At 34.1% G+C, this 17,190-nt stretch overlaps 1 protein-coding gene across 8 annotated transcripts in view; it reads right to left on the reverse strand.

Annotated features, from left to right (window-relative positions):
• Positions 1 to 1,465: 1,465 nt before the first annotated feature.
• LOC126745482 (E3 ubiquitin-protein ligase lubel) overlaps positions 1,466 to 17,190 on the reverse strand; it is a 48,525-nt gene continuing 32,800 nt past the window's right edge. For 3 of the 8 annotated variants that reach the window (XR_007663566.1, XR_007663565.1, XR_007663564.1), the window contains 13 exons: positions 14,673 to 14,876; positions 14,408 to 14,615; positions 10,425 to 14,353; positions 10,147 to 10,344; positions 6,742 to 6,869; positions 6,530 to 6,686; positions 6,381 to 6,470; positions 6,189 to 6,325; positions 5,928 to 6,138; positions 5,711 to 5,871; positions 2,710 to 2,878; positions 2,402 to 2,570; positions 1,466 to 1,775 (listed from right to left, as the gene is read on the reverse strand). Coding sequence is in view for 4 of the 8 variants with exons in the window: in XM_050453340.1 (XP_050309297.1) it covers positions 1,746 to 1,775; positions 2,402 to 2,570; positions 5,711 to 5,871; positions 5,928 to 6,138; positions 6,189 to 6,325; positions 6,381 to 6,470; positions 6,530 to 6,686; positions 6,742 to 6,869; positions 10,147 to 10,344; positions 10,425 to 14,353; positions 14,408 to 14,615; positions 14,673 to 14,876 (5,622 nt within the window). In the remaining 4 variants the exon portion in view is untranslated. Of the gene's footprint in view, positions 1,776 to 2,401; positions 2,571 to 2,709; positions 2,879 to 5,706; positions 5,872 to 5,927; positions 6,139 to 6,188; positions 6,326 to 6,380; positions 6,471 to 6,529; positions 6,687 to 6,741; positions 6,870 to 10,146; positions 10,363 to 10,424; positions 14,354 to 14,407; positions 14,616 to 14,672; positions 14,877 to 17,190 lie in introns of those variants that run through there. The other 5 variants (XR_007663567.1, XM_050453340.1, XM_050453341.1 and 2 more) reach the window with 5 other exon arrangements.

Consider the following 17,190-nt stretch of genomic DNA (forward strand, 5'->3'; position numbering starts at 1 on the left):
ACAACTCAGACACAAGAACTGCCTGTCAAGTTCATTGATAGATAAGAACATGGTGAGAGTATTTGTAAAAAAACAGCATCTGCTAATTAAGCCCTAATGAATCTAAGAGAAATAGTGAGAACTATTTCTAACTCTGCTAACCTATTTTGCATATATTATGTTCTGTCTAGACTCGCTTATGGCCTTATTTTCTAGGTCGTTGCATTTATATTAACAGAAGCAGTCCGAATGCTATACAAATTCGTTAAAACTCTGTTGCTTCCGACGAACAAGAGCAGGAAGACAAAACCTCTGATACAGAACTCTGTAATCATAATGGTAGATGTCAACAAGATGAATTTTGGATTTACATGTCACGTATTTCAGGATTTTGCACCTGTTGCAACATGTGCGTTTAACATGCATACTGGAAAGCTCCAGACTCTAAAGGCATTCTTCAGCAACGGTCTGATTATTGGGATATATGTAAAAACTCTTGCACATCTCTTGATAAAACCTTTCTCATTCAGATATATGAAATTTAAATGATAGAGAGGAATCTAATACAACAGTAGTAACATTTGACGGGGACATTTTTATGTTTGGAGAACCGAATTCTGTGGTCTTTAACCGGATTCAAATACATGTAATTCTGACCGCATCACCCTTCCAGTCTGGAAAGATCTGGGGAGGAATAAGGGAGGAAACACCTTTAAAACATTTCAAGTCATCTAAAGAACGTAAGGACCTGGAATATTAAAATTAGGTGTGGATGTCGTTCATCACTTAGTTCAAAGGGTAAAAAGCCATTGACCTTTACAATTTAGGACCTGTTAAGGTGGTATCGCACGAAATCACTCCCCACGCCTGCTGTTCCAAGCATGTTTAAGATTATCACATGATTTACCCTGTCGAAAGCCTTGGAAAAGTCGAAGAAGTCGGCGTAATTCAACAGATTCAGTTCTGTTTGGAATCCAATTTCCTGAGATATGATGGTAGGACTCAATAATGACAGTAACAAATTCTGTTACAATTTTCTCAAATAGTTTTGGAATACAATTTAGGTTGTTGCATACTGGACTATAGTTACCTGTATCGTTCTTACTTCCAGCTTTGCGAATAGGGGTTAAGTAGCTTGTCTTCCAAATATCAGGAAAGACGTCCAATTATATTCCAAAAATAAAAAGTGGATGAGACAAAACTGCATGATTTAAGTATGGAGAGTGGATTTTATCCTAAGTTTCTATTTGTTTTGTGCAATACTAATAGCCTATTGCTTTTTTACATAACAACCAACTTATTTTGAAGTCATTTAGCTGTTCAAGAAACATTTTTTAATCTAAAATAATAATTATGTGTTATTTGAATAATTATGGAAAATCTTTGTATAACTTGTATTCCAAGCAAAACCTTTATATTGTGGATTAATATATACTAACAAATCTATATGAACTGTAATTATATGATGTGAAATAAATCTACAATATTATTGGAGAATCCTTTATTAAACAATCATAAAGTCTAGGCATCTAAAGGTAAACAATGTTTTAAAACGTGCGTTACAAAATATCGTCTAATAAAATAATAATGTAAGAGGGTAACAAACAATATCGTCTAGATAGGGAAAACCGAGTCGTAAAGCATCAAAATATTTATTTATGATTTATCTGGTTTTTAACATGTCAGATAGACATCTGCCTAATTCTTCGTCTAGAATGAGTGAAGTGAGGGCTTACATTATCCAAAATCTTCTGTTTGTTTCAGTTTCATTCAAGAGGCACTTGCTCCATGACGATCTAAAATTATTAATACGGTAGTTAAATATTTTAAATTTGTCAAGTAAATATTTGGTTCGTTAATGAACGCTTGCCATTTATTAATTCATGCAATTTGTTTTTTTGGTTTTGTTCGGACAACCATGTTTGCTTAACCAGAAGAATGGGTTAAAAGTATTTTGTGGTACACATGGTCATGGTAAAATCATCTTATTTTAGTGGCATTGTTTTCCCCGAAGAAGTCACCCGAAAAAAGGATGTAGGAAAAACCATAATTTTCTTTTTTGTGCAAATACCACCAACTTTCCCTCCAAGTCTATCTACTTATCATTTAAAGGCATGCAAGACACAAAAAAGATTCACTTCACACAAGCTACAACACTACATGATAGCAATAATAGCAGCACTTAGTGGAACTTGTGGAGGCATTTGAACCCGGCTGTCTATAGCGATTGATCGAACATTATTGGTCAAAAAAACGTTACGAAAAGTGCATACATTGCAACAGAAACACAGCATGAGAACGATTTTTTTAGGAGTGAGAAATATTCAATAATAATTAATATTTCAATAATAATCAAACACCATTATTTAAATTGAATTTAATATAGATGCCTTATTGGTACATCCACAGCTACTACACCTACCTTAGCGCACATTTCTCTATATTGGTTGTCGTCGCACCACGGTCCCCTCTCGGGTAACTCGTGTCCACGTCTCCTCAACTCTTGGCTAACCTCAACCAAATCCAAGATCGATACGGGATCCAACTTGTGCCTGAATATCAGTCCCACTAAGTACTCGATGTAGTGTTGCCTGGCGCACAAATAAAACAAACAAAAACAACTGTTAGTTAGTTGATACTAAAATAGGGGTGTGTTATGTAAATGGGAGGAAAAGGAGTACAGAACACATCACACAGAGTACAGCACACAAAATTAATTGAATTGACTACCTGTTTCAGTCTAAAATGGTACATGGACTTTGGGGTACCGTAAGCGTTCGGGGGCAACCGTTTGTTCGCCCTACGCACTATCGTTTCTAGATCGTCTTCTTGAAGGATCTCGATGGTCTCGATTTTATTTTTACAAATCAACAGGCTTAGGTACTCTATGTAATGCATTCTGGAAGAAGGATGAGGTGTCGTTTATGGAGTAATAATGAATAAATATATATGAAGTTAATTAATAACCTAGTGGCTTTCTCGCATATACTAGGTAGGAAACCAACTGTTGAGCGCACCCCAAGAACTAAGTTGGCCAGACCTGTATACCCTGGATTATAGTGCGTTAAACGGTTACAAGATTGATTATACCTTATCACACTTCAGAAAAGTATGATTAAATTTTTTTCAAATAAGCATTTGGGTGAGCGATGTACATCCAATGGATTACCGGTTTACGATATTCATTTTTATTGTTATTATTGTCCAATGTTGAAATATGGATTTGTAACAAAGTATTAAAATTACCTTTGCAACGGTCGATCTATTTTAAATTATTTTCAAAAATTGATGCAGGATGTTTGATACAGCTTTATTTTTTAAGGCAGAAAATTAAATGACAAATGATTAGGCTCTTTATATAGTTTATCTAGCTATCGTTGTGTATTAGAGCGGAAAGTACAAGCAAAGTCTTCGAAATGTTTATCACAAGGGTCAATAACGGACTATATCTTGAAATGCTCTTAATAGTGTGCTGTTTTGTGATTAATAAAACTGCTTTGAGTGTGTAGTTTATTCTTTACCAAACGTAAAATATAATAGTTGCTTGTCATGCCAAAGATCCACATATATATAAAAATCCAAAGATCCGAGGCTATTTATTTAAATGCGTCATCAATTACAGTATATTGCCCATAACCCAATTTTAAAGCTTAAAAGCCATTAGGGTAACCCAGAAATCAAAATTTATATTTTAGCCACTAGAAATTACAAGATGTTCAGTTGCCAATAAGAGACAAATTAATTTATTTTTTCCAGGTACTCCTGTGAGAAAAATGTTAATATTTTTGTTTTTAGTGTATGGATTTTAATAATCTTTTCAAAATGTACTAAAAGTGCCATCACAATATCACAAAAATCAGTAATTACAACAAATTAGCCAATAGAACTCAAGATATTCGGTATCTAATAAGAGGCAAATTATTTTATTTCTTCCAGGCACTCGATTGAGAAAATTAGCAATATCTTAAATTCTAGTGTATGGATTTCAATAATTTTTTCAGTAGTTGCTTGAAAAAGCCTTGGAATATCCTAGAAATTAATAATTACAATATTTTAGCCACTATAAGTCAAGATATTCAATATCCAATACGAGACAAATTATGTTATTTATTCCAGGCACTCTATTAAGAAATATATTAATATCTTAAATTCTAGTGGATGGATTTTAATCATTTTTTTAGTAGTTGCTTAAAAAAGCTTTGGAGTATCCTAGAAATTAATAATTACAATATTTTAGCCACTATAAGTCAAGATATTCAATTTTCAATATGAGACAAATTATGTAATTTCTTCCAGGCACTCCAGTAAGGAAAATATTAATATCCTAATTTTTAGTGTATAGATTTTAAAAATGTTTTCAGTAGTTGCTTGAAAAAGCCTTGGAGTATCCTAGAAACTAATAATTACAATATTTTAGCTACTATAAGTCAAGATATTTAATCACTCCATTGAAAAAAATATCCATATCTTAAATTCTAGTGTATGGATCTCAATAATTTTTTTAGCAGTTGCTTAAAAAAGCCTTGGAGTATCCTATAAAGTAATAATTACCATATTTTAGCCACTATAAGTCAAGATATTCAATTTCCAATACGAGACAAATTATGTTATTTCTTCCAGGCACTCCATTGAGAAAAGTATCAATATTTTAAATTCTAGTGGATGGATTTCATTCATTTTTTTAGTAGTTGCTTGAAAAACCCTTGGAGTATCCTATAAAGTAATAATTACCATATTTTAGCTACTATAAGTCAAGATATTTAATTTTCAATATGAGACAAATTATGTTATTTCTTCCAGACACTCCATTGAGAAAAATATCCATATCTTAAATTCTAGTGTATGGATTTCAATAATTTTTTCAGTAGTTGCTTAAAAAAGCCTTGGAGTATCCTATAAAGTAATAATTACCATATTTTAGCCACTATAAGTCAAGACATTCAATTTCCAATACGAGACAAATTATTTTATTTCTTCCAGGCACTCCATTGACAAAAATATCCATATCTTAATTTTTAGTGTAGGGATTTTAATCATGTTTTCAGAAAATACCTAAAAACTCTTAAAAGTATCCCAAATTATGAAATTTTAACCATAAGAACTTCAGATATTTACTTGTCAGTAAAAGACAAATTATTTGATTTCTTCCAGGCACTCCAGTGAGAAACATGTTAATAATTTGGTTTTATGTGTAAGGATTTTAATGATTTTTTCAGGAAATACTTGAAAAGCCCTTAAAGTATCCCAGATATAAATAATTACAAAATTTTAACAACAAGAACTCAAGATATAAGTTGTAGTAATAATAAAAGTGAAATTAGCTTGAGCCTTTATCATGAGCATGCAATATCTGATGGATTTTGAAAGAAGAAATTTGTCAGTCTTATTTGTCAGTCAAATATTTTGTTATATAGTTTTTTTACAATTTATAGCTGATAAGAAACCAACAGAGACAGCCATAAAATAGGATAAAAATTAATAAATAATAAGTTGTATTTATCTTATTTAAATTTTTTTTTTAACTTTGAATTGACGGTACGTTTGTTGAAGTTTCTGATCATTAACATCATATCGTAGATTTCGTCCATTAAAGTACAAAAAGTGTAGTATAGATAGAAGTGTGGAATCAAAAGTTCTACATTCGTAGAGCCCCTCTACAAACCTCTTGTTTTTTTCATAATCGTCATACTCAAGCAAGTGTTGAAAAACATTTGGACCATCTAAATCTTACCTGCATAAGCCAGCTTGCCCCGGATTCACATCATTATTACAAACAGTATCCAATAAACCGGTTGGTGTTTCCTTCTGTAGAGAAACAGGACATCTTACGATTGCGCTTGCATTTTCTTCCTTCTCTGTTGGCAGCTCTGTGTCAAACTTGATTTTATGGTCCTTAAATTACATTAACATGATTAATGATTTAACTACATCCCTTTGATTTGCCTTACTTTCAATAATTTTTGCAACTCATGAATCTCTTTGTCTCTCAAATAAAATAAGCAGTTTCGAGGATGATGAGCGTGCAATCCTAACTTTGAACAATACTGACTCACACTACATTTGGCGCCCATCATAAACGGTTTGCCGCAACCGTAACAGAACTCGTGTTTGCACTGGATACAGGTGAAATGCATGCAACCTCCTTTAGCTAAGGAATATCTGAAAAAATATGTTACAAACCTAGTGGCGAATGAATAACCTTGACTGACCTAAATTTACACTGAGGACAGTCTATACCATTTTCAGCTAAATGCTTTGCGACAGCGGAAGCCTGGTTTTCTGGATCGTTGGCGTCTTTCCATTCGGCGAATTTTTGACACGTAATTCCTTCATGTTGTTTCTCCCACTGGAAGTAAAATCTTAAGTAAAAGGTTTAAACTGTTAATTTATATCGAACTAACCGGTCTTCTACAGCTAGCGCAAGTGACTGATTTACAATCCGGACAAATAAGTCTCTTTTGTTTTGGATGCGCTATAAAACCAGACGAACACTGTAACAGTGAAATAATTACTTATATAGAGGTAACTCATTGATTGGGGCATCATTTACCTGTACACACCACTTAAAATTAGGATCCTGCATCAGAGTTCGATCTCTCAGCTTTTGCTGAAATAGCTCATGAACCGGTGGATCTAAAATGCCTTTGAGTAGAATATCCAAGTTGCTAAAATAGTCGGAAATCTCATCTTCTGTAGAAGTGTTGTGACTAAAACAATAATCGGGTTTTAAGATCAGTTGATAGTAACCGAGAATGGTTTTACCTTAACTCGGGAGCTTTGCAGAAGGGACAGTTACAATCCATGATACTCCGGTCTGTTATTTGCACTGTAAAGTAGTTTTTGGCACATTCCTGGCAACATCTGTGGGTACATTTTAGCATTGATATAATCTACAAACGAAAAATCATAAACAGATTTTTAGACAGTATATTCATTATGCAGGATGTTCTAGCGGAAACTTTGAAAAACATTTTTTTTCCAACAACCTTGGATCCGTCGATTTTATTTTTGAAGGGTAAATTTTTAACGTGCAAGGCATCCTCATGTCAGTAACCGCCGAAGAGAGGATGGGATCACACTGGAATCACATGGAATGAAGAGGCTGGACACACAGCAGCCACTTCAAACTGCCAACTTTGAAGTGGCTGCTATCATTTCTCTGGATATAAGAGCTTTTCAAAATTTTGAAAATAGCACAAAATGAAACACAGACGACGTTTTGAGTAATTTACCTATTTTAATCTTAAACGCGTTAATTTCATTTTCCAAAGAAGTGCTTATTTATAAAATAATCGCTTTTAGCCTTACGAGGAGATAACCCTTGATATTTATTAAATTAGTATACTATAATCGCCAAAAACAGCCCAGTGTCACCTAATTTTAATGTATTTTCTTCTTAATATTAATAAATATTAATAAATATTAATTAATAATGGCAGCTTGTTAAAATTTTGAGAAGATTATTTGATCCTGATTCATAGTAAATTAAAAAAAGCAGGGAATAAATGCCTACTACTAGTCAAAAATAGATAGATCAGAAATACCTTATGTTTGTTTAACAAATTAATACGGCAAGATTTTTGGATAGGCTAAGCCTTTCTTGGTATTATTTAACATATTTCAGACTGTTTTTCTAGATATATTTTAGATCTACTTTGTCGTAGAATGCTCTCCATTTTATCTCCGAGAATTTTATTTCTAGAATCAATTTCAAATGTACAGGTAAACTAGTAGTGTTTCTTTCTATAAATCAAGTTTATTAAATTAGGTCAATTTATTAAATGCTTCAATGGAGTCTCGCCTACTTTCATACAAGAATTAAGGCTTTGCTCAAAGCTGTTTTGTGAAGTCTGATATTTTCTAGAACTTCAGGTATTATCATCTGATACTCATTTATGATCCTTTGTCGCAAATCTAAGTTTTTAAATGCCTCCATAAAAAAATCAAGTGTCGTCAAATCAGGCGACCTAGCTGGCCATTCCACGAAGGATCCCCTCCTGCCAATCCAATTCCCAGCATATGATTGGAAAACGACTTGATCTTCATCATAATCGTTTCCGACTTCAATTATTTTTATTTTTCTTGGATTAACTGCATTTTTCAAGAGATCTTGATACATTTCACCACTTAAATTTCCGGGTAAAAAAACGGCCCAACAATGTCCTCGATTACAAAAATCTCATCCATTATTCTCAAAGAGACCAACATACAAAATTGACGAAAACAAAGAAAACACAAAGTCACGGTCTCACAACATAGAATTTATGATGAATATTTGAGTTACCGTATAATATTCAAATTGTTGAATAATTTTTGGCACAAGCTTGACAACATAACTGGTGAAATGTATCAAGATTTCTTGAAAAATGCAGTCAATCCAAGACAAATAGAAATAATTGATGAAGGCAGAAACGATTATAATGAGGAACAAGTCGTTTTCCAATCATATGCTGCTAATTGGATTGGAAGGAGGGAATCCTTTATGAAATGGCCAGCGAGGTCTCCTGATTTGACGACACTTGATTTTTTTTATGAGGGCATTTAAAAACTTAGATTTACGCCAATTATTCTTGTATAGAAGTAGGCGCGGGGCTCAATTGGAGCAGTTACCTAATTTTAATTACTTATACTCAATCAACGATAATACTATGCAGGGAAATTGTTAAATGGGTTTTTCTCAAAAATGGTGGCTTTTAGCGATACTGACCAAGAGGTACTCTTTTACGCAAAAAACCTTACATTCCTAAAATTTTAAGAAAAAAAAGCCAAAACTTAGCATATAAAATTGTTTTAAATGTTTTTTTTTAAGCTCACCCCCTAAATGATGAACCTGGGCTAAGTAATGAAATTTATGAATCCATATCAAAATTTTATTTTAAACTGTTTCGAAACTAAGTAGAAAAAAGCATCTTCAGGTCATCTCCATAGCTTCCTTAGGGGCCTTTCCCAATGTTTATAGGAAAAAGTGAGCTTATATTTGACCAATAAATACAGGGTTGATGTTTCGTCTACTAATTTTGCGACACCCTGTATAGACAGTATATCTTAGAACATTGAATGAGTAGAAAAAAGATCACATCATAGAGGAACCGTCTTCATAAGCGTAGAATAGGGGATCTTAGAAATAAGCCTAAATAAAAACTTAAATGTAAATGTGTGTATGAAATACGAGTATAAGTGACATAAGAATATATTTTTAAATCTAAAGATTTTTTTTTTAAATACTTTTCTATTAATAGACCAGAAAAAAAGAAAAGTGGAGTTTGTCTATGCTTTTACCAAGAGGACTTATTTCATACTTTGTTGACTTGGTAGAAAAAGTACATAATATCTATGTACACCTATCTACAGTTATTATGTATTTTCAATAGACATTAGGTAGATTAGTATCCGATATAGCAATACTCCCCTTTGAAGAAATCAGCTCTCTGTATATATTATCCGAAGTGATGAAAAACTGATGACATGAATTATTAAGAAATCTATTAGATATTTAATTTACTTAAAAATGCTTCTTATTAAGTACCTTTACTCTAATGAAGTGCGTTAAAAAAAAAACACTTAAACGTTAATATTACTTATATTTAAAGCATATTCTATTATTAATGTAAATATTTTTTGACGAAGTCACTGGTAGTGACTCCTTGTGTACGTGGCAACAACAATAAGATCGAGCGCCGTTGCCATGTCATTACCTTTTTCTTTAAAATGCATTATTTACATTCATTTAATGTTGAATATCGACTTCATTAAAGGGTATCTTGTCATAGTTTATCAAAAAAAATGTTTTATTGAGGAGGAACAGTAGTATTATTTTGTGTCTATCAAATCAAGTGACAAATTTTTATGATATAAAGTGTTTTTTTTTGCAATTTCTATTTGAGCATTTGGCATCAGAGATGTTGCAAGAAAACAAACTGCTTATCTAGCCTTTCAATATTCTAAGCAGCATATTCATCTTTTTCCGATCGACTGGTTCTAATAGCAACAAAGAAAGAAGGATAGTGAAGCCCTCCCAAACGGTCTAACCTTCAGGTCAACAAAAACGTGAGTAGTCAGATTATAAGAGAGTAATTAATGGATCTTCCAAAAATCTGGGGATGAAGTGGATTTCCCCATCAATCTCCACCCTTCATCAAACTACACTGTTAAATAACTACGTTTTACCTTTTTCATTGGATACTTTCCAGCGCACAGCTCGCAGTCCTGTTGCAAATAAGCTATGGCGGCATCCAAGTGGCTACAGTCCTTAACAGCTTCGAGAGCTTCCTCGGGAGAGAACTGCAAAGCAAGCAAACTTGCTGCCAGCTCTGCTTGCTCGTAGTTCTGCACCCTTCCTTCCGCTAAAAACCTTCTCGCTTGCCTCTAAAATAAATGTGAGAACTAACAAAATGTCTTTTATTAAATGTTGATGGTTCGATGAGCGTTTTCTTGTCAAGTCTTACCTGCATGTGTTCGGTTTCACTAAGAATTTTTTCTTTTGTATCTAGTAAAACATCTTCGATAAGTTGGTCCTCATTTTGGCTACTCTCCGTTTCGTCAACTTCCTCTTCATCATCAGAACTATACTGTTCAGACTCACAAGTTTCTTCAATAGAATAACTATTACTTCCGTCTAATTTTGATGTTAACTGGCCCATCTTTTCGCTCATTTGATTTAAATTTTTGCTCAGTTTTTCAGCGATTTGATCAAATTTTTCGTAATCCTCCGAGTCGCTTTCCTCCAACTCGCTTTCCTCTATATAATCGACTTCGAAATGTTCGAACTCGTCGTCAGATAGTAGCTCCTCGACGTTACTATCAGATACCGAACTTTCGCTATCATTATCAAGACTTTTGGTATAAGACATCTTTTTAGAACTGGCGTTTGAGTCCAGTGAACTTTTAAATGATTGAGAGGATATCTTCTTGCTCAGTTTCTTACCGATATCTTCGCTTTGATTTGATTGAATTGAAGACTTTCTTGATAAACTGCGCCTTTGTTCGAACGACCTGGATGTGCTTGGCTTTTGTCGGTCAACTGGTCTTGGACTAAGACTTTTTGAGTGTTTTAAAGACGTATTGTTAGAAGAGCTCACTTTTTGAACTACATTTTGAGCATCGTTTTCAGATTCACACGATTCTTCTACCATAAGGCTGACAACTTTAGCAGGAGTTTTCTCTGGGGCCTTTTGAATCCTTGGCGGACTTTGTCTCACTGGTATTTTGCTCCCTGTAGTATTAGGTGGCGATTTAGGCTCCTTGGTTATAGAATTCTGTCGTGAAATTACAGGAATTTTTGATGGTTGGCTTTTGGATACTGGATATTGATGGTTTTGTGCTATTTGGATTTTTGTCGTGGTCACTGGCCGAATTTCTTCAGTTTGGATTGCCTCAATTACTGACTCTTCAATGGATTTATTTTCTGATGTAATTTCATTACCTTTCACTTCAGATTGAATTGGCTCCAACGTAAATTCTTGCTTTTCTTCTATTGGCGAGTAAGGAATATTTTGCTTCAAAGTCATATGCTTGTACTTCTCAAACTTTTTACTGTCCGTTTTCTTAAGTGGTTTTTTTCTTTCTATCTTATGCCCTTCTTTGGTTGGATCAGAGGCGTTTTCTAAGTTACTAACGATTTCTTCTACAGTTTCACTTACTGAGCTAACCAGCTTCTCTTCCTCTTTAGATTCAGTGTTGTCGCTTTGTGATTCATTCGTACTGCTAGAACTCTCTTTTCTAAGCATTAATGCTAATTTCTCTGCTCTCTTTCTGGCTTGTTTCTTTGATTTCTTTTGCTTTTTGCTGAGATTTTTCGTTTTGGCCCCACTTGGAGGTAAGCTCAAGTTTATTGATTCGTCTATTTTAAGGTCAGAGTTATCAGACTTGGGGTTTGAAGCTGCTGTTTTAGAGTCAAATTCTATTTCACTTATTGGTGCAGGAACAAGTTCGTTTTCATTAACTGAAGTGAAACTTTGCTCTATAAGATTATTTTTATTTATATCAACGGTATCTGAGATCACTTCTTCTCCCTGTGGACTCTCGGATTTTTTTATTAGTTCCTCCATCTGAGATTTAGAGTTATGAAGCCCATGTTCTAAAGTTTCCTTTATTTTATCAGGGTCTACTTTTACTTCAGCTATTGGTGCAAGAACAGCTTCTTGAGAAACTCGTTTTTTATTAACTGTAGTGAGACTTTGTTCTAAAAGATTATTTTCATTTTTATCAAAAGCACCTAAGATCACTTCTTCTACCTGTGGACTCTCGGATTTTTTTATTAGTTCCTCCATCTGAGATTCAGAGTTATGAAGCCCATGTTCTAAAGTTTCCATTATTTTATCAGGGTCTACTTTTACTTCAGTTATTGGTGCAGGAACAACTTCTTGGAAAACATCTTTTTCATTAACTGAAGAGAGACTTTGCTCTATAAGATTATTTTCATTTTTATCAAAGGGACCTGAGATCACTTCTTCTCCATCTGGGATCTTTGGTTGTTTTATTAGTTCCTTTATCTGAGATTCAGAATTATCAAGTCCATGTTGTGAAGCTTCCATAATTTTATCAGACTCTACTTTTATTTCAGTTATTTCTGGAGGAAAAACTTCTTTTTCATTAACTTGAGTGAGACTTTGCTCTATAAGACTATTTTTATTTTTATCAGACTTACTTGAGATCACCTCTTCTCCCTGTGGGTTCTTGGGTTGTTCTGTTGTTTCCTCTATCTGAGATTCAGTGTTATGAAGCTCATTTTCTGAAGAGTCCCCTTTCACTTCAGTTATTGGTGCATGAATAACTTCTTGAAAAACCTCTTCTTCATTAATGGGCCTTTGAGTTTGACGTTGTTCTATGATATTCGAATTTATATCAAAGTTACTTGCGACTGGCCTATCTTTTCTTGATTCGCCCATTATAGATAGAGAATTATGAGCCTCATCTTGTTGAGCTTCTGTTATTGCTGCAGGATCAACTTTTTGATAAACCTGATTTGCTTCTCGAGTACCATTTTCTTCTCTAACATTATTTTTAGTCATATCAAAGTTACTGGCGATTACCTCTACTTCTTGTGGCATTTTAGCTTTAGCATCTGCTTCTTTACTTATGTTATTGTCATTAACATTTTGATCAGTTTTTGCATTTATTTCTTTATGTTTTGCTTCAGTAGGCTCATCTTCTTCTACTAAAATGTCCTCACGCACTTTAATATTTTGATCGACAATTACAGTTTTTTCTATATCTATATGCAAAGAATTTTCGAAATTTGCCCCATTACTTCCTATTTCCTTCATTTGCTTAGGCGTAATAACTCCCTTATTTTTGACTAGCTCATGGTCTGTCCTTCCAACTTTATCCTTTAGAGCAGATCTACCGTCAGAACTTTTCAGGACAATTTCCGCAGTACTTTCCTGAAATTCCGGCTCGAACTTAATAGGCGCATTCTCTGTTAAATTACTTACATTACCCTTAGAAACAAACGCCAAAGGTGTTTCGAAAAGCTGAATGTTTAAAGTGCTAATACTCTTTTTTCGTTCTGGTATCGATGGTGCAAGTTCTACCATATCAACGCTTGTAGCTTCACTCTTTTCCATATCTTCAAGTGCATCTTCAAACTGTTCATCTCCCAATACATTTTCCTCACTCGAACTGCTGCTCTCAGACTCGGGACTTTCCGACTTTTTTCCACTGGTTGGTTCTAATCCCGCTAAGTCTACTACTTCTATTACTGTGCTACTTTTTTCTACATACGTTTTAGGACTTTGGGGAACCTCAAGGTTTGTGAGTACCGGGGATATAGGCGTATAAGTAATCTCTATGGTTTTAAGGGGAGTTTTAGTGGGTGTAGAGAATATAGGATTAGGAACGTGAGGTTCTCCATGCTCTGCAGAAGTTCCTGATATAATTTGCTTGTCAGATTTAGGTTGAAATGCTTCGGAAAGGTCTTGAACCTTCAGAGAATCTTCATTCATTAATATTGAGAGAGGATGATTTTCAGTTGCAGATTCATCCTGCCTATTTACAGCTTCTAAGAGTGTAGATTGCGAATCGACATTTTGTAGAGATATTTCAGTTGATGGTTGTTCTAGAACCGGCTCAGATTTTGAATGTGTTTGTTCCCTTTCCTGCCTTTGCATTCTGCGTTCGTTGCTTAAATTATTAATTTCCTGTATGCTCTTTAAAATCTCGGTTTCTATAGTATCTAGCGACGGTAATGGTTTATCTTTTTCACTAACTAATTCTATCGAATCTTCTAGGGGAGACTCGTTAAAAAATTGGGTTTTTTTTAAATCCGGGGGGCTAGTACTTACGGCATTAGGAGAAGAAGGTTTAAACTGATTTTGATCGAGACTTACCGCTTCAGCTTGTTTTTTTAATTGCTTTTGTTTTTCATCAAGCACTTCTAGAAATGTTGTATTTAATGACATTAGGACATATTTTAATACTATATACTAACCTTCCCCCCTAAATTTTTGCAGGGTGGCCCCCTCGTTACCTGCCTCGTTCTCGATACCGTTCGGTGGACCCCAAATTCGCATTAAAAACGGTTTTATTTGCGTTTTACTGAGTTCACTATAGGCCGCCTCTAAATCACCATGATTTGTTGTTAGAACGGTCACTATGTCTTCCCTGGAGAAGTCACCACGACTGGCTAGCTCTGCATACTATGTAAAATCATTAAATAGGACTATGAAAATTGTTTTTTTTTATTGAAGACACACCTTTCTCTGTCGCTGTTCAACGCATTGTTGAACAGCTGGCCAGAGGTCTCCCTTATTACGCCTCAGGGAGTCTCTGGCCTCTTTTTCCGATACAGTTCCAACTATATTCATTGGTCCCTCTCTACCCATTTGGGTGGCCAAGGTTTGTACACTAGCAACTATCGCTTCCCAGTGTTCTTTAAGCCAGTCAATAGGATTTTGATCCTGAAATATATTTATTTTTAAATTAAGGTATGCACGACTGGTCGATTACTTTCTTGGGTGCAAAGTTCAAGGTTTTTGGTTAAAAAAGAACAAATATATCATTTAAGTGTTTTTGTGGATTGTTACGATGGTAAAAAAGGCGATTCAAGTCGATCTTTTCACAAGTAAATGCCGATGATGTCATAACATAATATCGAGGGAGAACCGTCATCATAGACGTAGAATAGGGGGTTGTAAAATAAAAATTAACTTAAATAAAAACTTGTATGTGAAGTGTGTAAAATACAAGAATATTTATATATTTAATTCCAAATGTTTTTTTGAATATACTTAAGGCATAAAACAACTCGATTTTTGTCCATGGTTTTATTAAGAGAACAGATTTTATGTTTTTTTGGCATATTCAAATGTTAAAAATGTTTACCTTAAAACCTGAATTATTAAGAAATCTATAATAATTATAAAATAGGTAAGTACCTTTATTCTAATGCAGTACGTTAAAAAAACGGATAAAGAGTTCATAAGCGGTAATATTTGTTTATATTTAAAGCATAATCTATTATTAATAAATCTTTATCTGTAAATCTTTTTTAACGACATCACTGGTAAAGATTCCTTGTGTCGGTAGCATCAATAATGCGAACAAGCGATGTTGCAATGCTGTTGCCTTTTTCTGTAATAAACATTGCCTTCTTTATAGAGTTTCTTATCATATTTTATCGAAAAAATACCTCATATTTTATTAAAGGGGAACAATAGTAGTATTTTTTTGTGCTGGTCAAAATAAGTGGTAAAGTTTTTTTTTCCTTTTTCTACATAAGCATTTGACACCATTGCATCATAAATCTTGTGAGCTCGTTGTAGCATTTCAATGTTCTAAACTTATAAAATTAGTTAATAAATACAGGTAATACCCAGGGCTGCCAAGTCTTATGCTTTTGCATGACATCTCATGCTTTTAATGCAAATCTTATGTTTACCTTCTAAGTCTCATGCATTTTGAAATTTACATATAGAATAATTTTCCCTTCGTAATAATTACTTCGGGTAATTGACTCCAAGCAAATCGACAAAACAAGAGAAAACTGCGTATTGTATACAGGAATCTGTATTGAACTTAAATTAAAGGTCCCTGCTTAAAAAATGCTTAGCTATGTTGATATCTAAAAGTTGAACTATTGGAAGACATCTTGTATGTGATTCCCGCGATTTGCCACACAAATCGCTTAACCTTTTATCAGAAAGTTCTTTTTATTTTATGATTAAATTAGACGTTATAGTTAGTTCGAATTCGAAAAAAAAAATTTTTCTTAAAAAAAATCCAAACGGGGAGGTATACCCGAAAAATGAAAAACCCCAAACTTTGAAGGCCGATATCTTGGCTTCTATGGGAGCTATCGGAAAAATTCCAACGTTTTTGTCTTAGTTTCGTCGTTCTGAATCCAACGAGACCATCCGCAAGGTCGTAGCTTTTACGATAGCCGAGATATGGCATTTTTGATGCCCATTTTTGGCCTCAAAAACTAGGTCAAAAAGTGACAATTTCCGAATTTTCAAAGTGCTCTCATTCCCTTATATCTGATCGAATCCTGTTATAACCCGGTATTTTCGTGATCTACTTGATGAGAAGAATCCGCTAGTATAGTTAGTTCGAATTCGAAAAAAAAAAAATTCTGAAAAAAATCCAAACGGGGGGGTATACCCGAAAAATGAAAAAACTGAAACTTTGAAGGCCGATATCTCGGCTTCTATGGGAGCTATCGGGAAAGTTCTAACGGTTTTGTCTTAGTTTCGTCGTTCTAAATCCAACCAGACTATCCGCAAGGTCGTAGCTTTTACAATAGCCGAGATATGGCATTTTTAATGCCCATTTTTGGCCTCAAAAACGAGGTCAAAAAGTGACAATTTCCGAATTTTCAAAGTGCTCTCATTCCCTTATTTCTGATCGAATCCTGTTATAACCCGGTATTTTCGTGATCTACTTGATGAGAAGAATCCGCTAGTATAGTTAGTTCGAATTCGAAAAAAAAAAAAATTCTGAAAAAAATCCAAACGGGGGGGTATACCCGAAAAATGAAAAAACTGAAACTTTGAAGGCCGATACCTCGGCTTTTATGGGAGCTATCGGGAAAATTCCAACGGTTTTGTCTTAGTTTCGTCGTTCTGAATCCAACGAGACCATCCGCAAGGTCGTAGCTTTTACGATAGCCGAGATATGGCATTTTTGGCCTCAAAAACGAGGTCGAAAAAATACTCGATTTTTTAGTTCTGCTCAGATTCCCTTATAACCCGGTATTTTCGTGATCTACTTAAT

The sequence above is a fragment of the Anthonomus grandis genome, chromosome 16 (genome assembly GCF_022605725.1).
Source record: "Anthonomus grandis grandis chromosome 16, icAntGran1.3, whole genome shotgun sequence".
NCBI classification, from domain to species: domain Eukaryota; kingdom Metazoa; phylum Arthropoda; class Insecta; order Coleoptera; family Curculionidae; genus Anthonomus; species Anthonomus grandis.